This window comes from Siniperca chuatsi, linkage group LG18 (assembly GCF_020085105.1).
Source record: "Siniperca chuatsi isolate FFG_IHB_CAS linkage group LG18, ASM2008510v1, whole genome shotgun sequence".
NCBI lineage: Eukaryota > Metazoa > Chordata > Actinopteri > Centrarchiformes > Sinipercidae > Siniperca > Siniperca chuatsi.
Window position 1 is genome coordinate 10,643,441 of NC_058059.1, and position 26,998 is coordinate 10,670,438.

Here is a 26,998-nt window from a genome sequence, read left to right on the forward strand (position 1 = left end):
GACTGGCTGTAAAAACCCTTGAAGAGTAATTAACACTCCCTGAAACTTCTCACCTTGCTGCAGTGATGCCCAGGTGTACTCCAGTACCCCATGACATCACTGCTGAGTGTGTGTCCAGGTGAAACAAAGCACACCTCTGGCCACACCCAACCACACTGTGGTGCTGTCAGAGGTAAGTAACAGTGAAAGTCTTTGTAAATGACTCTTTAAAGACAGACAAAAACATCAAACATTTTATGTAGAAAAGACAACAACAATAAAACACTGAGAAAATAAAAAATACATTGTTTGAGTATGCATGAAATGTGTGTTCACATGTGAAACACAGACAGCGTGATCAATGCTCTGCTCTCAAGCATAAGCAACTCCCCCACCCGTGACGTCATTTCGGGGAGGGGCTGTGTGTTTTTAATGGTTTATTTGCACAATACCTCACTTCCTCAGCAGCTGCCATTGCTGTGGTGTATCAGAAAAGAGGGGAGGGAGAAAAAGAGGCAGTGGCGAAGAACGAGAGAAAAAAGGGGGAGGGAGTGACAGAGAAGCGGAACGGCTCAAGGAAGAAGAAAAGGGTGGCTGCCTCTGGAGGAAATAATAGTGAAGGGGCCTCATAGCGGGAGGAAGCAAGCTAGGAGACAGGCAGATTAGCAGCGGTTGTATGGCTCAGGCGGCTGCTAACGGTGTGGACCAGGATTTGGCCAGCAAGAGGCTGCACTCAAGGTAGGACTCTAGGGGGTACATTGGGGCGGGGGGACAGACTCTCCTTGAATGTCTGTCAGGATAAAGAGAAAGTAGAGTCGGGAGGGAGCGGCTGAAGGGGCAGAAAGAATAATAATAGAGAATAATAGAGGCTGCCAACTCAGGGGTTTCCTTACTAAGGAGTAGCCGGGCAGGCGGAACTTGACCAGCTTGCTTTCACTGATTTAAAGCTAAAGACCCAGCCACAGTTGCAGCCAGAGCCCAGTTCCAAGCCTCATTCCTGGCTCGGGTCATTGAGCTGCTGTGGCTGGAATGTACAGACTGAGAGGAGCCTCATAAGATGTGGACGTAGGAAGAATATACTGTAGCAAGGACTGCCTGTGTCCAGGTGACAGTACACATGGCTTTGGTTTAAACGTGCCAGGTGGGTGCAGAATCACACCATATGTACAGGGTCAGCAGATCACATGGATGAAACATGCACATACCCATTGTGTGGGAAGATAGATTTGTGTAGCAGTAGCTGTCAAAATGTTACCAGTTTAAATCCCATATTTGCATACTTAGTGTATATGTGATAACCAGTGCCTCACTCATTTGCAAACTTTCTGTCTTTCCTTGCCTCACTACCATGTATTTCCATGCCATAAAACAGTTTTAACTTTTAACTGTCTTTCAATGCTCCAATTAAGAAATATGAATAGTTATGCAATATCTCACACTGTGGTTATTCAGTTTTAACAACTGATGAACCTTAGTACTATATTTTTGTACTACTTATTACAAGGGCTGCAACTATTATTAACTATTGATCACCGATAATTTCACCTATTAACTGTCAGAAAACAGTGAAAAATTCCCATTATGATGTATTCAAATTAATTGTTTTATCAGACCATGAGTCCAAAACCCAAAGATATTCAGTTAACTATCATAGCATTTGGCGGTTTTGCTTGAAAAATGACCTAAACAGTTAAATTGATTGTAAAAAAAAAAAAAAAAAAAGTTCTGCTTACCGACTAACTGATTAATCGACTAATCGTTTCAGCTGTACTCATGTATTTTGACAGTTACACTGAGTGGTCCATGGGACAGTTTTATTTGTTGTTTGTTTGCTCTTGTGTCATGTCATATCTTAAGTGATTGATTAGTTTTTTGTAAAACTTGTGAGAATGACGAGTTTACTTAGGTCACTTTTGGGGACATTACATAGACTTACATTCATTTTCTTGAGACTTACCCTAACCATAACCATAACCACTACTTGCCTAACCCCTAACCTTAACCACTGACCCAAAAATCAGTTTTTCCCAATTGGGGACACAACTTTTGTCCCCAATTGTCAGACCCATACACACACACACACACACACACAAACATACACACACACAGGGACACAAGTTAAATACATAGAGTGACTTACAGTTCTGGTTATGGTCATATGGCTAGGTCTACTATTTTACAAACAGATAAAGTCAATACATGACCTTTCTACAATGAGGGTTGTGGATATTTGTGTGTGTGTGCGTGTGCTATTTTGTCTGTAGCTTCAAAGGAAACACACACAAAAGGGTATTATCTGTGGAGTCTTTATCAACAAACAGTTCCTGTAAAATGCTTTTGTTTTGTTAGGACTTTGGTTCCAGACATTAATTGATTAGATATTGTCAAAATGAAAACAATGTTGGACTATGGATAGAAGCAACTGTGAAAGAAGTATTTCAAAGCTTAAACTTCTACACATTTTTAAGCCAAATGCTGCAATGAACCTCCACTTAACCACTTGTGGAAATCACAAAACCCTACGAATTTTACAATTATTATTACCTAAATGTTATGCTGTATTATTTTCTCTCAATGTTTTCTAAGACCTTATTTAATGACACTGCCCCATTAAATTGCCACAGACAACAGGGTTAAGAGAAACTGAATCACAGAAAATCCAAAATGCAGTTTTACAAGAGAATCAGACGAAAAAAGGAGACAGCTCTGCTCTTACTGAAAGAGACATGCACTGCAAGAGGAAAAAACATTCCTAGAGAGTTTCTCTTTGGTTTCCCTGACAACTAGCCATGGCACTCTGTAATTATGGCTGGATTACTACTCTGAGCACAGAGTTTCTCAGCTAAGCCAAGAATAATGGGGACAGTAGTGTAGAACCCCGAATATGGAATAAGGATCTGTGAATAAAGGAAGAGCTCAAGGAAAAAAATGTGAAAGAAAATTATGCTACGTTTTATGAAGAAATAAATTTCAATTAAAATAGATCATCAGGATTTAATTGGGTCAGATCTCATGTTCAGGTTATATCTGAACATGAATTAATATTCAAAACTTTATTATTATGATTTTATATATCTTTTATGGGTTATTCTGCTCCCCTAAATATATCTGACAATAATCTGGGGTATTTAGTTTTTGTATATACAGTATGTATTTTGTGAAGCGAATACATTAGATGCAATAAAACAATACATTATTGAATATTTGTCAAGGCCTTTACACAGTCAGATTGAGATAGTGTGCCATTCAATAATTTAGCTGCTTGAAATGCACATGACCTGTGCAGGTACGGTGCAGTACATTTTTATGGACAGAATGTCATGAATAGGTTGTGGTTTTTGACAATGTTCTGCCAGGCCCTATCCTAGTCAAGCTAACCTAACCTCGTCACTGTGGTTCGATTCGGTTAAACTGCTCTAATAATGCACTGAAGTCCCGTCCTAAATCTGAGCAAGCTTCTATTTCACTAGACTTCATTTGACAGTATAAATTTTTCACAGAGGTTTTATTTCACTAGTCATTCTGAAAAACTGAATCATGATACTGTGGTTTTCAGTTCATATGTTCAACCAAATGGGTATCTGCTACTGTACTATTGCCTAAACTAAACTTTCCCAAACCTAACCCTAGCCTTCAGTTTGTCTCCCTCTTTTTTATTCCAGTTATATTTTGCAGTATAACCTTTCTATGGCAGAAGAACACGATCTTCACATATTTTTATATCAACAATGAATAAATTGTGATTCATTATATGACAAAGGTTCACTGTTCAAATTATGCTGCTTTCCCCAGAAAGAACAAACCTTAGACATGGCACAGTTCAGCTTACACAAAAACTTCTCACTTCTACCTCCTTAACTTACTCCCTGAAACTTGTCCAATATGTTACATGTGCTCTATGCTGCCATGGTAACAGCAGAAGGAGACTGTCTCTCTTAGACCACAGGCAGGCTATTATGGGATGAGTGTCTCCCAAACAGACCAATTAGAGTGGTAATCAGAGGAGAGAATGGCAGACTGGACTGCACAGATCCATTCTTACGCCAACCACAAAGAAGGCAAGAATGAAAGTCACTTTGTGAAAATTCTCTCATGGAGAATAATCATTTTTTGTCTTTGTCTTGTTTATTTGTCTATAAATGTCTTTTCTCACTCTTGGTCTCTTTTTCTTTTATCCTTCTATCTGTCAGTTAGCCCTCAAGCTTGCTCTCATGCAGTACTTTTAGTTTACTGACTTTGATCAAGATGAGTGATGATATATTGTGGCCTCTAACTTTACAACTGCACAGCTTAAGATATTTAACTATGTCGCCATGTGTTCTTAAAGGCTACACCCTTTTTCCACAGTCTGTTTTACAATTCAGGGTTTTATAATTTGTTTGTGGTTTCCAGAGGCCCCTGCACCATCTGCAGCTGGACTCAGTATCCTTATGTCTTCCTCCTCATGTTTGTCTTTCCTCTGTAACGGCATCATTCAGCATCTCTGTAGTTACCTGCTTCAACTTTACTCCTTATCACTATCATGCTCCCATGAAGACAGTGCACTGATGTCCTTTCAAAGCCATCCACCTTTGATTGGACAGATGCTAGGTTTCTTCTTCTGTGTGCACCATCAGAAACAATTCAGTCTTGCTCAGTGCCAGACCACTGGTGCAAGATGAAGGTCTTTACAGCTGATTGGTTAACTACATTTGGTGTCTTCTACATCGTGGATGTGATTAGTCATTTATAAATTATAAATTCCCTCTGTGATCTTTTGTAACTGCATTGACCTTGTACCTTTCATCCATCTGGCTACTGCTATTAGTGCCACTTTCCTGTTTGCACTGAAGAATAGCCTTGGCACAATCTACAACTTTGTGGGCCCTGCTTTCATGACTTGCTCAGATCTGGTTACTGGAACTATCAACGTTTCTTAGCTTTTTCCCCACTGAAGGAATTCAGAGGTGGTGGGTTTCCCCCACTGTTGCAGAATGAGTTGTTGCTATTTTAAGTCCATCTTGTTTAATGCCAAGGAGATTACCTTGCACATTTAAAGGACTGTTATCTACAGTTGTAATCAGTTCCATCCACTTTCCACAGTGATGACTTTCGTCTGTTATTGCCAGCCCAGCTAAAAGATGTTTGGAGTACTTTCGCCCTGGGGCTTGGATATGTTGCTCCAACAACAGCAAGATTAATTTATGAGCAAAGAAGACAGTTTGGTCACTTCAGATCACATTTTGAATGAGGAGACTGAATGGTTCACATGGCCTAATGTTTATTCTTGCCCTAAAAAACGGACACTTGTTACAATTCAGTTACTCTAGTAGTAGTAGTTTTATGACCTTCATATATTTTTAATGTTTGTATTTGTTAGGTTGTCACACAAAGCCTTGCGGTCTAAACCAGACTGATAATATAGTGAAGACTGAGAGAGTTATGGGTTTGGTCAATATGACAATAAATGCTGTTAGATGATATAAATTTGTCTAGCATCAGAGATTTTGCCATACAGTCTGTCATGATATCTATCCCTTTAATATCTCTGGCTGTAGTAGGCCATTGTAGGCTATGTTGCAATTCAATGGCCAGGACAGCTTTAAGGCAATGTTGAAATTTTTTTATGATTTTTGCATCAATGTGATGTAAGGTATTAAATTTCCAGGATTAGCCAACAACAGACACTTCTGTCTGGTTATGACATTCATCAACAGTTTCTCAACTGATTTTTCAGACAGACACAATAATAACATAATTACTACATCACAATATACAGGCGATTGATAACACAATATAAAATTACATATACCCGGGATAGAGGATTTTTCCCACCCATATCGCGTTTATGATATAAGCAACAAGGGAAAAAAACACTGTCTAATGGACACTGCCATGGTGAGTCACTCCCAAGGTCAAATGTTTTTTTCCCTCAGATCAACGAGGACATGCTTCTCTCTTGGTATGATCTCAGCCTGCACTATCAGCATCTGTTTTGGAGAAGAAGGTCAACAAAGCTAACTGACAGAAGGATATGTCTAAAAGCAGGCAAAATTGTGGGTTCTCCTAAGAGGAATACAATACTCAATTTATTCTGATATTGTGGTAATCTCATTGAATTAGTAAACCTTGTAATTAAGATGTTTTTTTCACAAATATGTTGTTAGTATATCTAGATTTTGATGTTTGATAATGGTACACCACCATAGTTCAATACACCTTTTTCCTGCACAGGTAATTAATACAGTTATTAGTGGCTGCATTCCATTTAGGTATTTCAGTGGAAGTACCTGGGTATCGTGCATGCTGTCATGACTTACTGACATACCTAAATGGAACAGAGCCATTGTTACTGTTAGTAGCTACCCATGTGGCAAGCTTGTCAATACATGTATGATGTTTCCATGGCCTTACATCGCTTCTACACAGGAGGCATAGCATGAGCAGTACGTTAGCAGAGAAGCAGCAGCAGCTTCAGTGCTCCGTGTTTGTCTACGCAGGAAGCATTCAGGCACAGTATTGAGTGTAGGTCACCCGCGTTTTGGCAGCGAAAAAATACACTTCCAATACTGTGTAGACAGCTGGATTGATTAAAACAAGAGCGTGTCTGTTCTGTCAGACGGGTGTGAGATGGACGACTGAAAAACGCGACTGAAACGCTTTCTGTGAGGACATGCCATTATGCTTACCAATTTTGAGTGGATTTTCCACATACAACATTGCTATTTGTTGTGTGGAAATAAAGAACAGTGGAAGGTGTGAGAGCCATCATTTAATACAGATCATAGTATATTTACTTTAGAAGTTGGGGATCCCCCCTGCTGAACTCAACTTAATCAACCCAGTAACCAGTTTACTCAATGAAGAATCTGCATGCAATTTAAACATTATGTAAGTCTTGTAGTAGTTCCTACATTATTTTTTGTGTAAGGAGTTAGAATCAAAATACAACATTTAAAGATTTTTACCAAGAATAACAGACAAACATGAACCTAAATTACTCATCCATACATTTGTTGTTTTTTTTTAAAGATTATTTTCTTGGGCATTTTGCCTGTATTTGATAGGAACAACCTGAAGAGAGACAGGAAATGTGGGAGAGAGAGAGGGGATGACATGTAGTGAACCCTGGCCGCTGTGATAAGGACTCAGCCATGGGGTGTGTGTTCTACCAGGTGAGCTACTGGGGCTCCCCGCATTTGTTTATTTTTAGTAGCCTGCCCCGAATACATAATAGAGACACTAAGAGATAGCTCCCTCGGTGGAAACGGTATTGTCAAATCTCTTCCGGTGGACACATTTCTACCATCGCACGGTATACCGTCATATCGCCCAACCCTAAGTTTTAGTGAAAATAATTGAAGATGTATGCACATTTATAGGTCCCTTACCTCCTCTTTACTCACAGTCTTATTTGTCTTGGCTGGTGACCTAATAATGTTTCTGCCAGTGTCAGCAGACAGTTGGATTAGTGTGGGCCAATCAGTGCACTGTGTGGTCTCTACCAAGGAGGTACAGGTCCCTGGATTAGCGATTCTCTCTCTCTCTCTCTCTCTCTCTCTCTCTCTCTCATCCTTCCATTCTGTCTCTCATTGGGGCACTGGTCATGCTTAGAAGTATTGCACTCGCTTTGTCGTCACTGCCTGTCCCCCTGCTCTCACCCAAAATGTTCCCTACATTACACCCTCCCTCATTTAAAGCGTGACTTGCAATGGCAAGGCAGAATAATGGATCTCGCTGTCACAGCTGAGGACAGGTTGAAGAGGATCAAAAGAGAGGACACATTTCTGTTGGGGATAGTAAGAACTGAATGACATAACGGCAACGGACTTCTCAACTTCTTGATTAAATTCAGTTGGATTAGTGAAACATGCCCTCTGTAGACTTATAAAACAACATGTTTTTGCTAGGAAATACAATAGTAACTGCAACTGCTCTTTCATGGGATTTTCCACAATTCCCTCCTGACTGGCTTGGCTATGGGAGTAGAGGGTTCACCATTCAGTTTTGGAACGTTCTTGAGGGCTTGAAAAGCAGATGTGACTCTTGGCTGGTCTGGGACTTCAGTTGGATTGTGTCCAGGTTTGCTGAAACATTGCTGACATTGTGGATTCTTATGGCGTAATTCCATGGACAATATGGACTTGGAAACTGGAAATTTCATCTCAGTTAGCTGATATCACTAAAGCACTGCAGTATCAGTTATAAGTGCACTGCTTGAATAAACTGCAATCTCTTTGTAAAGAGTTGCTCATTTCGATTTTTTTTTTTTTTTTTTTACATAGTCTTTCTAACCTTTGCCCTCATGGCATCTGAGCCCTGCCCTCTGACTGGAGCTGAGAGAGCTATGTGTAGACTGGTCCACCACGGACCCCGACCCCAAGCTATGCTAAGACCTTTACACTTGGAGCTACAGGTGTATGTGGATAAAACACGAACCAAGCAAAAACACAGGTACTGCTAGAACACTGAAAAGGACCAGTTCTGTGATCATTTTGTTGCTTGGCAAGCAAGGTTTTGTAATCCAAATTACCTTGGTGAACACACTGATTCTAGATCAGGACAAGTTGAGAAAATTTGACCAGAAGATCACATTGGTAATGTAAATTAATGTAATTACCTGTTACAATAAATCCTTTTAGGCATTGAGAAAAGCCCACCATTGAAATTACAGTCAAGTTTTTGGCAAGTGGGAAGACAGAGGAGACATTTGCATCTACAAGAAAAGGGTAACAGATACAATAGCTTAAAAGAATAAATACATAAGATGCGGCCCTGACCGGTGTAAATACAGAATATACTTTCTGCGAGAGAAGGAGTGTAAAGAGGTGGGTCATGTGTTTCTTGAATGCACCCATGAAACAAATGAACAGCACTTAGAGTTTTCTACTGAACCTGCAGGTGAAACTAAATATGGGGTACACATATCTTTGCTATACTTTTGAATGGTGCCATTTGTAAAACAGATTAGATTCAAGGATCATCTGCTTAACTCTACATTCTAATACCTTATCTGGAATTTATAACTGCAACCGAATTGGCTGGTCTTTAGTTTATCCTGGATTATACAATGAATCTTGGGTTTGTACTTTCTGTATACAACTCACTGACAAGGCCTTGTTGTGCTTGTTGTGACTGAGCTTTGTGTGTGCAAAATTAATTTTAAAAGACCCTGTGGTAGTACACTTAAATTTTTTATGACCCCACACACACACTTATGACTTGATACATCAATATTTTGATACATGATTATTTTGTCTCTTAAATGTCCCCTCACTTAACACCTGGTTTCTGATTTATTTTGAACAAACATCTCAAAAATAGCATATCTATGTATTCTGTACATAGCAGCTTATAGCCGTAAGATTTATTATTACGTCAAATTTGATTGAAATGTCCCCTTAACGACAGTGAAATTGTCAATAGACACAAAATTGATTTTTACATTTCCCGAGTCAGTGTCATTGATCCAGCAGTTACCATGGTAACCAATGCATTGTAGAAGTGATAGGAAGGCTCCTCTTGACTTAGCTTTTGATAGTTATTTCTGGAACATGTTGTTTCTATTATATTTCAGCTTAGCAATGTAGGGGAGCTCATCATGTGTTGACACAGGAATGACACATTATTGATTTGCTGATTTCCCCATGTTCACATGGGCTATGAACAATATCAGCTAATGAATTACTCTTACTATTTTTTCATAGTAAGCATTATTATACACAAAATACAAGGTTCATTTTGACCTCATACACTCCAAAAGTGGAACGGCAAGCAGCTTTATCAGCTTGACATAGCCAACCAAAAATACAAGATAACTGTATGTCTATAAATCAGACTCTTAAAAAACAGGCTGCTATGAGCATTAATGAGCGGAAACTGCAACACCTTTTCAAGGTGCTCATCTTGAGCCTTAGACTCAGTTGCTAAGGCAACAGTCCACAGATATGGCTACAGACCTTGTTGTCATGGTGATACTGGCAATTTGTTCCTCACTGATGTTGCACTGCCACTGTAATTGTAAGTGTCCATATTACTATACATTGTTCTATCTCTGATAGTGCTCAGTACTGTTTTCTGTCTTTTCCTGTGTGTGTGTGTGTGTGTGTGTGTGTGTGTGTGTGTGTGAACCTGTGTGTGCACCATTTAGGATGGAGGCCTCCTGCTTGGAGTTGGCCTTGGAAGGAGAGCGGCTGTGCAAGGCTGGGGACTTTAAAGGGGGAACAGCATTTTTTGAGGCAGCCGTGCAGGTCGGCACAGAAGACTTGAAGACCCTCAGTGCCATCTACAGCCAGCTGGGCAATGCCTACTTCTACCTCAAGGAGTATGGCAAAGCCCTGGAATACCACAAACATGACCTTACTTTAGCCAGGTGAGCATTTTAAATTTTTAATAGCTGCTACCTACTGCATAGTAAAAGTTGTTGTTTTGAGCTGTTCAGTTTTGTGAGAATTGGTGCTGGAATAAACTTTCTTTTATTATAGGAGAGAGTGAGTTACACAATTTACTAACCATTATGTTAATTTGAATTTGAATGAGGTATTTTCATCCAATCAGATATTAGATGGTGGGAAATTTGGCTCAGTTTTTACACAATCAACAGTATTCAACTGTATTTGGAGAAAAGCTTGTATATATTTATCCCTGCATTCAAAACCAAATGAAACCCATACAAAAAGTGTTGTTTGTGGGCACTGAATGCATACTTTTTGTTGTTTGTTGGTGGCTTAAAGCACTTAACAGGCACTAAAATAAAGTACAGTATCATCTTCATAATAAGGGAACTTATGGACAGGAAAATGGAATTAAGATAAACTAAGGATTTTTTTTAAAAGGTATTTATTTTTTCTTAAGCCATCTGGCCCTGGGCTTTTATTTGTAGGCATTAGATTAACTGTAGCCAGAACTTCTGCTTTAGTAAATGGTGAGTTAAGATGTTGTTGGTCTAATTCGGATAATTTAGGTAGACTGATGCTTTGAAGGTAGTAATCCAGTTCATCCTGTGAATAGTTAATGTGAGATTTGTAGAGATTATTATAAAATTCATATAAAGCCAGGTTAAGCTCTTTTGGGTGATATGTGTTATGTTATTGTCTTTGAGGTGAATTTCTTTAATAACCCTTTCTGCTTGTTCCTTCTTTAATTGATGGGCAAGCAACTTGGTTTACTACCAAATTCACTATGCTTTTGTCTGATATGGTTAATTTTGTTTGAAATGTTTTTGATACATCAGTGACTGAAGCAGATGAAACAATGTAATTTATAACAAATTAAAACACAGAAATTCTACTGTGGCCACCTCTGAAGCCTGACTGCAATTCAGTGAAAAAGAAATCCTCCTAGTTGTGTTCTGATAATGGTTTAATCATTAATAAAGAAAGCCTTGAAGCTGGGTAATAGTTATTCATATCACTACACTCAGCTAATGTATGCAATATGCTATCTATCTATCTATCTATCTATCTATCTATCTATCTATCTATCTATCTATAGAATGATATGCTAATGATTCTGCTATTTGAAAAAGAGAAGGATTCAAGTTATCATTCCTGACAGATTTTATTTACTTTACTTATTAGATGCATAAAGAGCATCAGGGATTTTATTGCGTTGACACTGAGTTAGACAATGAAAATTCCATGACAAAGTGAGGGGACTTTCATATAGTAATAGTTGACAACTACCAGCTGGATATTCAGCTTGCATGAGTAATCCGGTCCCCTGCAGTGAGTGCAGCTGGTACTTCAACAGTGAAGTGATCAGAGACCCTGGAGAGATTTACCTTGTTGCATTACGGTCTCACCGGGGCCACTGGGACCTGGTCCTAGGAAATAAGCAACCAATTAAAAATGTACTATATATCATCTCCCAATTAAATCTTGCTACAGTACCTTAATACCTATCATTTAAATGACATTAACATTTGCTCCCACCACTGAACACCAAAAATGTGTTTCCTTACTTTCTCAGAACAATAGGAGACAGAATTGGAGAAGGAAAAGCCAGTGGCAACCTTGGTAACACATTAAAAGTGTTGGGGCGCTTTGATGAGGCTGTTGTGTGCTGTCAAAGACATCTGGATATTTCTCAAGAGCAGGGCGACAAGGTAACAAGCATCTCCTTAAAAGTCTTCAAAAAGCTACAATACATTCAGAAGTTTGCTGCTGGTATTGTTTATTTGCTCCTTTGACCACATGAAACCTGTCCTACAGAATCTTTATTTAATATTTGAGACATTTTACATGTATATACTCTATTTTTATAAAAAAAGAAGACATTTTTAGAATAAAAAAAGTCTTGTAATCTGTAATAGATCTACACACATACTGTATCTTGATATCTGCAGCAATATCTTTCTGCATCCTTTTCACTCTTTTTTTTTAACCTTTCTTTTGTGTGTCTCTTTATTGTCTGGTTGTAGGTTGGAGAGGCCAGAGCACTGTATAATGTAGGGAATGTGTTTCATGCGAAGGGTAAACAGCAGTTATGGGGCTGCACCCAGGAACCAGGGGACCTGCCTCCTGATGTCAGAGACACACTGCAAAGGGCTACTGGCTTCTATGAGTATGTATTGTTGAGTAATGAACGCATTACTTTTATTAGATCTGTTCTAATAAAAGATGTATACAACAGAAAATCTAGATCACAGTGGTAGCCTAGACAAATGAGTTAAACTGCATTTTGTGGTGTCAAAATGGATTTAATGCAGAAAACTCCTCAATATTGATACATTCAGAATATTTTGCTTTTCCAAAATTACATACAGAAATCTCATATAAATTGGCATGTGTCACTACTTGACTACTTGACTCACCTCTTACAGTTTTTTACCCCTTCGGCTATTCTTGAATACATCTGTGCCTGCGTGGAACATCTGGATTTGTGTTTTTTTGTTATTTTTACATGCAGATTTAATTTGGATTACTGGTAAATTTAATTAACGTGGATGGAGAGCATCTGTGGGAGGAAAAAAGGCTAACCTAATAAAGACAATACACAGATTTTCACTGATATTTCAGTCTTGTCTGTTCACAATTTCACGGTTTTTGTCAAGAAGCAGTCCAGACTTGATTTGGCTGTGTCTTGCTCACTCTTATATAGAATAACATTTACTTGAATTTGCCACTATTAATTATTCCATTTATTCTCACAGTCCCCTCAGTCCCTGATGCTTAAAAGCAACCTCACATAATGCTGCTACTGTCATACTTTACAACGGGGACACTGTGAGAATTGATGATAAATTGTGTCTGTTTTCAACAGAATGTTACTTTCCATTGTTGTCCAATATTTCAGTTTATTTTAATTAGATCACAGAATAATTTACTCTATGCTCTCCGTGTTTCACATGCCTTCTGGCAAAATCCAGGCTCATGTTTGCCTCTCTGTATAAAGCAGTTCCTTCAGGCCAATCTGCCTCATGTGAAATACTACACTGACTGCTGTTCTTTTGACAAGATCTTCCCTGACAGCTAAAGAGCGCTGCAGTTTTGTCCGATTTGTCCTTGGGTTGCTCAGTTTGGTTGGACAACAGCCTTTTGTAAAGAATGTGTTCACTCTCAAATATTATACATATATTTTATCTCCACGCCATTATCTGAATTCTGTGTACAGTTCTTTGAACTTCTTCATAGAAGAGTTTTCGCTCTGACATTCAAGTTTGTCTAGATATACTACATTTCTTTCAAAATCATGGGCTTTGAATTGGTCTCAGGTTGACTCTTAATGACATTTAAAGGAAATGCAGTGTCAATTTGGAGTACCTCTACAAAGAAGGGAAAACCTTACTGAATAAATTATATATCAGGAAATAAGAGCAACAAATATATTACACTTTATTTTTGTGGTTTATGTGTAGATCAGTGATAAGATGTAATACATTTTAAATTAAAGCAAAGTGCAGAAAAAGTGGCTATGTTACTAGAAAAAGGCAACTCACTGGTGGAAATGTTTGTAGTTCCAGGAATGTGAAGCAGGTTGGTGCTGAATAGCATACACATTTAAGACGGTGTAGTCCGTCATTCGTCCAGGAGTGTTCTATCGTAGAAAAGGTTTCAATCGTAGTCATCTGGACACTGTTTTCAGAATCAAGACGTTTCGGCTCCCATCTGGAAGTCATTCTCAATTGTGAAAAAAATTTTCATTTCATTTTTTCACAATTGAGAATGACTTCCGGATGGGAGCCGAAACGTCTTGATTTTGAAAACAGTGTCCAGATGACTACGACTGAAACCTTTTCTACGAGAGCATGCACATTTGGTGTTGCCTGGATAAAAAAAAAACATAATAAACCCATAATAATAGCTCATCTCACAGGGCAATTATCTAGGCCCTATTAAAGGCAATTTTTAAACAATGGAGCAATTAACATCAAATTGTGAAACTCTCAAAGGTGAAAGAGATGATTCATACATGAATACAAGGTACATTTTAAAGCCTCAATTATCATATGCAAAAAAAATACAGTAAGCTTGTGTGTTTCATAACTAATCATAATAAACATATAGTATTGTTTTACACCAATAATTAGAAATATATTACACACTTATATTTAGCTGTTGTCTAATGTCAGTGGATTACTGGATGGAAAAAATTTAATTAATACATTTGTTAACATATATACTAACAATTTACTTTAACATAATTTACATACTACTACTAAATTGGTGTGTACTTATTTCTGTAGGATGAACTTGTGTTTGGTCAAAGAACTTGGAGATCGAGCTGCTCAGGGGAGGGCCTATGGGAACCTGGGCAACACCCACTATCTACTGGGAAACTTTGTCGAAGCTATCAAGTTCCACCGTCAGGTAAGAAATTCAAAATACTTACCGGCATCATATTAATACTACTAGTGCATAGGTAAGAGTTACCGGCCTTGTTGTTGTGCCAGGACAGAACAGTGACCTTGCGTCGCCAGAGCAACAGCCTGACTTTACTTCTGATACAAGGTCATTCACCTTGCAGCTATTCAGTAACTTTGTGGCTCGCCATGATATTGCACTGGAATGCACTTCATGGGAGTGGAAATGCAAATTAAGAGACACTGCAGTTTTGTTGTCGTGTCGCCTTATTTAAGGTCTTAAAAATACTCTGAACATAAACCTAAACACATCTTTGATTGACCTTTCTGCTCTGTCATTCACAGCGATTATCCATAGCCAAAGAATTTGGGGACAAAGCGGCAGAACGGCGAGCCTACAGTAACCTTGGCAATGCCCTGATATTCCTGGGCCAGTTCAACACAGCCACGGAGTACTACAGGTGAGGAAAGAGGGGAGTCTGACATCTAGTGGAGGTAAAGTGAAGTGAACCAATTTCTGCAAAAGTGAAAATGTGACTGAAGTACAAATTGAATATGAAAAAACCCCCGATTCTGATGCATGACACAAGAACTCTTAAAAGACTATTTTTTCCTTTTCTTTTCTCCTCCCAAACTCTTATTCCATCAATCACTCACCTCTTTCTTTCTCCCTTTGTTACTCTCTACATCTTCAATGTTTCCTTTACTTGGTTTATCCCTCTGTTTCTTTTTCTATAGGAAAACTTTGCAGCTGTCTAGGCAGCTGAGGGACCAGGTGATGGAGGCTCAGGCCTGTTACAGCCTTGGAAACACCTACACTCTTTTGCAGCAGTATGAGAGGGCCATAGACTACCACCTGAAACACCTGTACATAGCCCAGGAGCTTACTGATAGGTAGAATGAGCAAGAATTATATCTAATGCATACACACAAAGGAATTGTTTTTTTTTAACATTTGACTGCATGTTCATGTGTCATTAGAGTCGGTGAGGGCCGTGCCTGCTGGAGTCTGGGAAATGCATACGTGTCTTTAGGGAACCACAAACAAGCTCTCCACTATGCCCGAAAGCACCTGGACATCTCTAAAGAAGTGAGACATTACAAACACAGTCATTCTCAAAGAATGTACCTTTTGGGAAAGTTAAGGCTTCTTGCATTCAACCTATTTTGACTCGTCTGGCTCTGTTTGTCTCTTTGTCTCTGCCTCTTCATTTCCTCCTCAGATTGGAGACAGAAATGGGGAACTGACAGCCAGAATGAATGTGGAGCAGCTGATGGAGGCTCTGGGGGTCAATGAGAGCGACCTTTCACCCTCCAGCTCAGAGTTTGAGATGCAAGGTGACGCTTCGTTCTTTTTACCTTTTTTATATAATATAGAATGGTCAATTATATACTACTACTATAGAGGTGCTGGGAGGCAGATTTTGTTGCCTTCAAACAGCGCCATTCTAGCTGTTTCCCCCTGTTTCCAGTCTTTATGCTAAGTTAAGCTAACTAGCTGTAGCTTCATTTTTAGCTGCTATTGATCTCCTCATCTAACTCTCAGCAAGAAAGCAAATAAGTGTATTTCTCAAAATGTTGAACTGTTACTTAAACAAAAGTGTGTGTGTGTGTGTGTATAATTAATATATATATATATTACTATGTCATTAAAACATTACATTGTCACTGTTCCCACTAATTATAGTTGATCAGATAATGTCACTTTAATTTACACATATGAGTCTAAATGTGACAGAGTTGGGATCTTTGTAGAGTTTTTTAAAATTAAAATAAATATCTATTAAATCTATTCAGGTAGAAACTTGACCGAGGGGTTTAGTACATGTGCTTTTATACATCACCTTTAAACTACAGATAACAGACTTTAAAATCTATTTTTAAATTGTTTTTAGATTTTGCTCTTTTAACTTCAATGTTTGACAAAAATAATGTGTGGGCTTAAGTAAGCTAGCTGGAATACTGTATGTGTACACAAGGTGGCCATTAAAATGTAAAATTAAGTTAGGGTGAGACAGACATAACAGACCGACAGTGTCTGTGCTATGTCTAAACTGAGGCTAAATGTGAGAGAAAGCAAAGGGTGTGTACATTTTTGGGGTAAGATTCTTGTCTTTACCCCCAGTCTCAGGAAGATGGATTGTTTCTAAAGCAAAGTATGTTTTTTAACACTATCTTCAAATATTAAAATTGATTATTATTATAGATTCCCCTCAACTCTCATTATTGGGAGCATTTGTAACGTATAAAATGAAGCGTGGAGAAACTGTGCAATCTTTATCTGTACAGTCACCCTGCCGTTTGTGTATTTGCTTTCATGAACCCTCCTCCGGGCAGAAACTCACACCCATGTCCTGCATTTCCCTCTCTGGTGCAGAGCTGGCAAACAGACTCTTATTCAGATTGTTTGCTCGGTTGTCTGCCTAAACCTCATATCCACACCGAACATCATGGGACCAATGCTGACATAAAAGGCTGCTGCAGGGAAAAGACAAAGAGCGCCTTGCATGCTTGATTTGATTTTAGACTAAACTGTTTGAGAGATTCTACAGTTGTGAGATATTTGTTTTAATGATATGTAATAAGTTGTGTAGTAATGTTTATTTACTTATGTATTTTTTTTCTGTAGGCGCAAGACCCAAATTCACCAAGAGAAACAGCATGGACAGTGTAGAACTGTGGAAGTACTCTTTGGATAAGGTGATTTCTCTTTCTCACATTTCACTGCGACACTCCAGAGAGAAATATGCCCACACACCTCTCCACAAAGAGTTATCAATTCCACCCCAACAATATGTTCTTTTGCTGCAGAATGGTGAGAACCAAGACTTGGAAAGTATACCCAGGAGATCCAAGAGTCAGCTGTCGCAGCCAGGTAAAAGAAAAGGCTATCCTGACAGTCAGTCATCAGATGAAAGGCCGTGGTTGGACTCCCCTGTAGACACTGATGATATCACTGTGCAAGTCCCACCTCCAGTGCCTGTGAGTAGCTGTAGCTTTATTTTCTTATTTGCTCCTTACTCTGACCCAATTATGTTCCTTATGTGTTGCCTGGTATAAGCTTACCTCTGGACAGAGCCAGGCTTGCTGTTTCCCCCTGCTCCCAGTTTTTATGCTAAGCTAACCAGCTGGTGGCGGTAGCTTCATATTTACCATACAGATATGAGAGTGGTATCAATCTTCTCATCTAACTCAACAGGAAAGCGTATTTCCCAAAATGTCGATCGATTCAGCCTTATAATATTTGACACTTCAGTCCCCTGTAGTGTTGCATATTAGCCTGTTCTGAAAATGTTTTCCCATATTGTTTAATCATTTGGAATTTATGTATAATAGCTGAAACTGTGATTATGAAATGTAAGTTTTGCATTCTCTGACACCACACATTGATGCACTCATAACACAGTGTCCAGTTTCCAGTAAAGTATCAAAATTCAAATACTCCTCAGTTTTGAGACTTTGTTATTGCAGCATTAGTCATTAAAAAGCCTAAGGATAAAGAATTAAATATAGGTATTTTCCTCTTAATCTTTTGCTTACAACAGAAAAAAAAAATCCTGCTGAAGCTCAAAATTTTATTTCAGGTGCTCAGAGGTTTAAGCTGCCCACCAAAATGTGTAATATCAGTCACATTCGGCGTATATCTAAGATATGCCCACCTTTTAATTCCATCACTGAGAGCCCACCTGAAAAAATATGGGTGTCATAGCATCAAGGGGACCTGAAATGCTAACTGCTGAATTCACTTAACTACGTTTTCCATTCTTGTCTGTTCATCCCCTGTCCAAAATGTCTTCAGGGCTTCTGCTTTTAAAGAGAAAATGAGATAAATTAGAGAGATTAAATTGGGAACATTTCCCTTAATTACCCATGAGGATATACAGTATGATGTAAGAAGTCAGATACAGTGTAGAGGTGTCTTCTCATTAAATGCCAGCAGTGCTCCATTTGCTGTGAACTAGATTCTTAATGAATGTCGTTTTGCAGCTGTTGTATCCCTAAAATTCTGTGTCCCCACAGCACCTAATCATGCCTTGTTTCTGTGACAACGCTAATTGTTGTAATCAGCAAGCTGACGTGCTAGAAAAAAGTGAAAATTACTGGGTTGCATGATGATTGTTCATCACAAGGGACTAGAAAAAGCATCCAGAGCTAAATGTTGGTAATTCCGTTGACATTGAAGCATACCCTTTTTCAAATCTGCCAGTCTTTTAAAGCCATGTGGTGTGTCGTGAACTCTTTCCTAAAGCTAGAAATCCGAGAGAAAGCTACTTTGTGTTGTCATTAGGATGTATTGTCAGTGGCAGTTACAAAATAAATAGTGCACCAACCATCAAATGATTAGTTAGTTATCAGAATGAAGTTCACATTCTAGCAATGTTATTTCTTATGAACCAGTTGAAATCATGGGTGCAACAACCTAAAAACCTCTTAAATTCAATCTGCTTTAGGTTAGTTCTTTGATTTTATAGATTGACTGATGCATGTCTATGAGTATAGACTGAACTGTCCTGGGGCTGTAATGACATACAGTATATAGTTGACAAAACATTCTCAACTTAAAGTCCACTAACTCACATGTTTCGTAGCTTTCGACCGTATCACATGGTCTTCATCAGCAGATGGAGTAAGCTCTGTTGTAATGGAACTGTAGATCTCCAAACTTTCCACCGACCTCTTATTCATGTTGGTTTAAAAGTTGAACTTGACAGTTCATTGTCGACCTTGGAAACAGCACTTGATAAAACAATCTACTACTTAATCACCTTGTCCGGAGCTTTTGTCATATCACAGAGTCTTCGTTAGCAGAATACACACTATACAAATTTTACAATGTTAGTTAACTTATTATAAATGTTTGTACTGTTATCTGACACACTTGTAGTCATGCTTGCGGATAAGACATATAAGGCTGTATTCTACAGAGGTGACAGAGGTTCATTGTTCCAAGATTATGATTGGTTGGTTGATTGTTTTTTAGCTTTAGGTACAGTGGTTTGCAATTGACTGTTAGCTAAGCTACGTCCCACTTAGTTACTGTTGCTACCCCTGAAAAGCTTTCCATTCCCCCACGATACATATGCAGTTTACAATGATAACAGTGGCAGATATATCACTCAAAATTCTTATTACTTTTTGAAACAATGGATTCCTGATATCGATATCCAACAGAGGTAGACAAAAGCAAGCTTCTCATTTCTAGACGGCGACAGTCGATTTTGTCTGCTAAAATGACAACTGTTGCTAGCAGATTTTATCAGCTGTAGCTAGCTAGCTGATTAAACTAACGTTAGCTCCACAAATTGGGTGAAAATGCCATCTCCCGCTGGCTTTTTAATTTCTCCAGCTGACTCGTTTTAAAAATAAGAACCCTTTAAAAGGGTCTTAAATATGCATGGCTACATACATAATGTGCTAAAAAATATGCAAAAAAATGTATGCTAAAAACTGAGGCTAAAGCTGTACATCCCAGGCAAAAAGTCGGCATTCTCACCAGTTGATGATTCACATAGAATACATGGAAATAAAGACACAGCATTGTTTTTGTATTGCAGCGTAGAGCTAGTTAATCCTAGTATTTTTAGTATGATAAGGAAAAATCTACGATTAGACATGCTGTTCGGGGAGCGAGCGGGTTAGCAGACGGTCAATTGATGATTGCGTTGTAGGTTTAATTTGGTTTAAAATGTTCCTTTGTTCTTCATCTGTAATTAATATGTGTGTGTGTGTGTGTGTGTATGTATGTGTGTGTAGAACATATGAAGTTAGAAAGCACAATGGTGATGTAATCTAGGAAGAACTGCCTTTGCCTTTTATTCTTCTCTCTTTCACGCTTTCATTTCCCTGCTTCTCTCACTCTCTTTCTCCCTTTTTTCATCACGTGTTCCTTTCTCTCTTGTTCTGTTCCTTTGGCCTACTTGATTAATTGGACAATACAGAGAGGGAAGTGAGGAGATCCACACAGAGACCATGGGGCCAAGAAACAGCTATAAGTCACAGCTGATTAGTGTGGAAAGAGCAAATAAATAACAGTCACATGGGAGATGTTTTTATGTGCATGTTAGAAATTATGAATGGTATATTATAGAGCTTTGTCATGTGCGTTTTTGAAGAACTGAGTGCTGACATTGGTGGTTCTTGTCATTTGCTGGCTGCCACTGTTGGCATGAAATTTACTCATGACTGTACCCCCCATCCCCACCCCCCACTCCCAGCTATCCCTCTCTGCTGATAATGTGACCTTGATCACAGAACTGCTACCCTCCCCACAGGGTCAAACCCCCCTGCTTCCCATAATGAGTTGTTTTCCCACAGTGGGTGAACAGGACAAAAATGGCCTGCAGGACAGCCGCAGAGAGAGAAAGAGAGAGAGAGAGGAAGACAGAGAGGAGGTGGGAGTGGATGGTAGAGATTCAAAGAAGGCTGGAATAGAGGGATACAAGAGGAGAGGAAATTAGAGGGAGTCTAGTACAGCAGGGGAGCAAAGAGAGAGAGAGAGAGAGAGTGATGTGAAGTGGTGGGTGAAAATAGGGGAGAAGGAGGTGTGAGCCAGGCGTGTGGACAGAGCGAGAGGTAAAGAGAGCTTGAGAGAAATGAGAGAGAGAGAGAGGGATAGATAGAGGACAAAGAAGAATTGCTGCTGGTAAGATGTTTCATTTATGTTGTACAGCTTGAATAACAACATGGAGGTTATTAACTTTATTTTGCTTTTAGATTTTTGACTACTTTTCAACTCTGCAGTACCCAGGAGGTGAACACACTCCATACTGTGGTCTGTGGATTTGAACCTTTTGGTTCCCAAGCCAAGTCCCTACGGACTGAGCTACTGCCGCCCCAGTTGAAGTACAGTCAAAAAGCTTTTACAGTGAGGACACTATCAGACTGTTTTCGATCTGTGATGCTTACGTTTACCTCGTCTCCCATTAACTTGCTTCGGGACATCTTGTTGATGTTTAGGCATCACAAACTGCTTTTGCAATGCAGTGATTGTTAATTTTTAGTCTGAGATGTCTTGTTAAAATGAGTCCTAATCGTTAGTTTAGTTAATTAATGTTTAGCTCAATTTGTGAGACACATTGTTCATTTCAAAACAATATGCTGCTATATTTATGATATTTCGCTGTGAACTGATCTGTATAGTGTTGTATAATTTTTTGTTTGTCTTTCAATAATTTTGAACGAATTCTTTTTGAATTTTATTTATCATATGTCTATTTAATTTTGTATATTATAGAAGTTATTAATGCTTAAAAAATATTCCCTTTTCTAGCAATTTCAACATAGGTAACTATTTTAACTAGTTAAATTAATTAATATTGAGATTTAAGGAAAAAGGTGATCCAAGAGACAGTTTTAATTATTTATCTGGCTAGGTTTACCGAGTCAGAACAGGTCTCTTTGCAACAGTTCATGTTCCAGATTTAAGTAGGTTCCAGTTTTTACTCTGCAGGGTTATCCAGATATTTGGAGAATAAGATGGAGGACATACTTTTAGTTTATTATTTTGTTTAAAGATACAGCTGAAAGCTTGTTTTTTTATTATATTGTTTTTACTTTTATCTGATAGTTGTATTAGTTTGTTGGCAGTTGTATACGTTCTCAGATAATTTCTCAGTGGGCCAGCAGCTTAATTATTATTTTGGCTCAGCATTATTGTGTTCAGTTCATTTTATTGCTCCTGTCCAGTAGATGAGTTCTCATTCAGAACCATAACATTGCAGTTTGATTGCCAGAACATTTCAGTAGCACTGGTCAAACATAATAAATTCCACATCTGCTTTGTTGGCTCAGTGTATTTGGAGCTAAAATATTTTTCATGCATATATTATCCACTTCAGTTGTAAAGCTTATACAATACATTAGCTAGGTTGTGACACTGGAGAGGGAGCATCATTCAGTATGATGTGAGAGAGAACCTCTCAAAACAAACAGTGGAAGTAGCACTGTCAGAGGCTGACTAGCAGTGAGGATTTAACACATAAATAGCATTTAGTCAATCAGTGGTTGAGTCATTGATCAACTGATCATTGATTAGAACTATATGCTCATTTCCAACTCTGCCAACTGAGGCTGAAACCAAGGACCGTTGGTGTTTAACAGTTCCACTGCTCGTTGAAGTTTAAACCAATAAAAACTTTTTAAAATAACTTGTCACTTTTGCCTTATTAGGTCAAGAAACTAAATAAACAAAAAAATATGACAAAAGTACAAAATTACACTACATATATTATATGATATAATATATCATATTCAAGTTATAACTGATAAACTTGTATAAACTTCCAATATATATATATATATATATATATATATATATATATATATATATATATACTTCCTATATCTGTTGATATTTCCATATGATTTTACAGGGTGCCCCTATGTGGGCCATTTTACTTAAATACAAATGGATTGTTTATTTTTACATGACATTTTATGATATTGAACCACCCTCAGTATCTAGGCCAAGGTAGTCTCACCAGGAAGGCCATCCCTCGTGAGTTAATCAGATTATTTTTCTCTTCCACAAGCTGGCCATCTTGAAAATCCTCATCCTCATGCAACTCATCCAGGCATCGAGTTTAATTATTTTATCTGCACATCATGTTTCTTGGATGTAGGAACAGTTCAACATAATCAGGGAGTCCAGTAAAAACGTAGTGAACCACATTCTCTTTTGTGAACTTGAAACACTTCTGTTGTGCTGGGCTGGCCTCAGTATCATGTCTCAGCTTTTCAGAAACAGCGGTGAACTGAAAGCCTCTATGAGAAAATGCATTGAGGAATGGAGGCATGTGGAACAGAGACTAGCTTGGAAATGGGGCAGAATTTCTCCGATAATATCTATATTATTAGTGGTGAATATTTGATCACCTAAAGATGTAAGGAAATCTTGATACCAGTAAAAGTAAGTAAACAAATGACAGGATTTCAAGAGATAAGCTTGTCAGTCTTCGTCAATTTGTGCTGAACAATAACAAGGGTGTTTTACTAACTTACAATTTTTCTTGCAGAAGCTGGGCCGTGACCCCTCAGATGAAGACTGCTTCTTTGACCTCCTTAGCAAGTTCCAGAGCAGCCGCATGGATGACCAGCGCTGCCATCTTGATGAGCCACAGAACGGAGACAACAGAGAAGGTGCTGCAAACTCCGTGCCATCCCTGAACGAGATGATAGGTTGGTTGAGAACAGTATTCACATACCTGTTAGTCCTTTATCGTCTATTTAAAGGACATCGGAACTCCATTTTTAAAAACCTGAGAGCATCAAATACATTCGCACTCATTAGGCTCTTCTCTCTTTCTCCTAGATCCTGCAATTACCACTTCCCCCCAGACTGAGGAGCTGTTTGATTTGATTGCTAGCTCTCAGAGCCGCCGTCTTGATGACCAGCGGGTTAATGTTGGTAACCTTCCAGGCCTGAGGATCACCCATAACAATCTGGGACACCTGGTGGGTGAGGGAGATCATCAAGAACCCAGCGATGACTTCTTCAACATGCTTATCAAGTGCCAGGTATGGCCACAGTTCACATATGATTAGATTCTTAATTATGAGTCGTATATACTGGAGACTGTTGTATAGGGAATAGAATATGTTGCCCAGATAATAATGTCACATTTGCCTCTACACTCTAAATGTATTCATCTTTCTGACTGTAGTCTTCTAGGATTGATGATCAGCGGTGCTCCCCACCAGAAGCAGGCCCCCACGCCCCCACAGTGCCTGATGAGGACTTCTTCAGTCTAATCCAGAGGGTGCAGGCCAAGCGTATGGACGAGCAGCGGGTCCAGCTGCCTGCAGACGACCAGGACAGCCCTCCGTCCCCTGATCCAGAGCCACCTGGTGGTTTTTCCAGCTAGGACTTGGTGAATAACGCTGCACAACTTCATGTCAAAGAAAATAAAAGCGGAAGAAATGAAAGAAGGATGAGCCAACATTTTAAAGACAGCACTGAAGGGTGAACTAACAAGCTTTTTAATTACAAGACAAATTCCATGTGCAATAGGTTGTGCCCTGTCAAATGTTGCTCAATGCATTATGCTCTATATGTGTGTAAATATAACAGCAAAACAAGCAGAATTTAAGCTTGGTGGTGTGGGGAAGAAGAAAAGTTTGGGGTAACATGATAACATGAAATATGTTCTCAATCTAATGCCTTAATCAGCATTTTTTTTCAAACTCAAGATTGTGTTCCCTGGTGTCCGATGCGTTTTGTAGAAGCACATGATGGGCATACAGTGTAATGTGGACTATTAATGTGGAGACCTAAAGCATGAGTCGTGGAAAAGATTTAATGATAGAAAGTTGATGAAAACATCAGAAAAATTATAGATTTGAACTAGTTTTATAAAGACATGATTGATAATGTATATACCAATTGTCTTTATGAAACAAGAATTTTTGACAAAATATACTGATCAATGCTGCTTTTATCAATCAATTTTTGTTGTTCCCATTGCTCATGGAAAACTGGTGTTATTTGTGCAGTAACAGTATTAGGGAAGGCTGTCCAGTGCTAAACAAACTGCTTTGGTTAGTTTAAAGTTTCCACTGATTGTCTAAGTCAGAAAAAATGAAGTGTGGTTATCAAAGTAATATGATTCATTTAAATTGACCAAAAAGTGATTTTCACCATAAATGTTATTTATGTGCATTTATGCATTTATAAAAATGCATCTCTTCACACAGTATGCAGTAACTGAGGTTACTGGGCAAATGATATGAAATAGTTGCTTATTTTATAGATTCAAAATTAGAGTTGCGTGATAATTCAAACCCCAATTAATGTTTCTGCTTAGCTTTTAAAGTAATCCTATCTGCTGCCCACAACATCTGATAACACAATACTGCTTACTGCCATTATTATTATTATTATTTAACATAGAAATAGAAGCAGATATGTCATATTTTGAAGACTCTAATACCATGAACGATATTGATGCACTAATTCTAGGTTGTGTGTGCTGCCTCCCTGTGGTCAAAACTTTGTATTACCTTTGTGAAATACAGAGTGCACTCTATTGGGGATAAAAGGCATTCCCTCCTCTCGAATATTATATGAGAACTTTTCTCTGGTTTCAGCAACAAAGTTTTGCCAACTTGCACCATAAATGGGGAGAATTTGCAAATTATTTCATCTAGTATCATTTCATTCAGTGTATCATCAAAATCAGGTAGAGCTCAGTGTACATTTCTATCCATTTATTGCTATGAAAGTTCTAAAATCAGCAAGAGAGGTACAAACCGCAGAAAGGAAACTTGAATTGGCTTAGAGTTTGAAACATTTTGCTGTACAGAGCATCTGTATAATGGTACTGTACAAAAAGTATTTGACCTCACCTATGGGCTTGCTTTTTATTCAGAAGTAGTGCATACCTCATTTTTGTACCTCAAAGCTTATGAACTTTAGAGATATTCTGAACCAGGATGGGTCATGTACCAAGTTCATAGTGGTTCTGTTTGATTCATCTATCTTTGATTAACAACACATTGGGAGCGAAAGTTAATATTTTCATATTCTTTTTTTGTGAATTATAATTTTTAGAATGTACCTGGTACGCTTCTATTTGTCTCTGCCATAATTTGTACATATAAATATATTTTGTATTTATGTTCCATTTGAGGACATGAATATGTCCCCCTCATGCTTTTAATAAAATGTTTCAGATGTTTTTTTTTGGGGAGGTCTCTTTTAATTTAGCTTTGGCTAAATAATGAAAAGGGTAGCTTTTGTAAAGTGCACACATCAATTCCTCTTTCTAAGCTTAGGGAAATTACATGAGGAACACTGACCTCTATAGCACAGAAATATCATCACATTCAGTACATTGGAAAATTAGTCCTAGATTTGTTGAGGAACAACACAGTCCATGAATGGGATTTCCCAAGCTCTAATCTTTGGTGGAACAAAGCACAAAGAGCTGACCAAACTTCTTAGTTAACTTCTAGTTTGGTTGCATAACCAAGATTCAGTAGGAATGTAAATAATTTTAAACACAAAGATAATAATTCAGCTTTTAACTGACAAACACCTTAAAGGTACATATCTCAATTCTCTCATAATAATAATAATAATAATAATAATAATAATAATAATAAATTGTTCAATTTCAGTTTTATCACTGTCAATAATGACAAACACTTCTAATAGTATGATTATGACACCTACACCCATGTCATGACATAATATTTCCAGCTTCCAATATTCTGCTGGACCCGAAAAAAAATAAGTGA

The 26,998-nt window shown here is 38.3% G+C and overlaps 1 protein-coding gene across 1 annotated transcript; it reads left to right on the plus strand.

Annotated features, from left to right (window-relative positions):
* The first annotated feature begins 435 nt into the window (after positions 1 to 435).
* Positions 436 to 26,436, plus strand: gpsm1b (G protein signaling modulator 1b). Its single transcript, XM_044174040.1, has 14 exons — positions 436 to 717; positions 10,109 to 10,330; positions 11,929 to 12,064; positions 12,380 to 12,522; positions 14,645 to 14,768; positions 15,107 to 15,222; positions 15,500 to 15,655; positions 15,743 to 15,851; positions 15,985 to 16,099; positions 17,391 to 17,461; positions 17,573 to 17,743; positions 23,776 to 23,938; positions 24,072 to 24,277; positions 24,424 to 26,436. Exons 1-14 carry the CDS (start codon positions 656 to 658, stop codon positions 24,622 to 24,624), a joined length of 1,995 nt encoding a protein of 664 aa, XP_044029975.1. The 5' UTR covers positions 436 to 655; the 3' UTR covers positions 24,625 to 26,436.
* The last annotated feature ends 562 nt before the right edge of the window (positions 26,437 to 26,998 follow it).

Excerpts from the sequence above, each read along its gene's own strand:
- gpsm1b (XM_044174040.1), top strand. The coding sequence starts at position 656 with ATGGCTCAGGCGGCTGCTAACGGTGTGGACCAGGATTTGGCCAGCAAG. Across the intron at positions 718-10,108 it reads AGCAAGAGGCTGCACTCAAG|GATGGAGGCCTCCTGCTTGG; the intron begins GTAGGACTCTAG and ends TGCACCATTTAG. Across the intron at positions 17,744-23,775 it reads AAGTCCCACCTCCAGTGCCT|AAGCTGGGCCGTGACCCCTC; the intron begins GTGAGTAGCTGT and ends TTTTTCTTGCAG.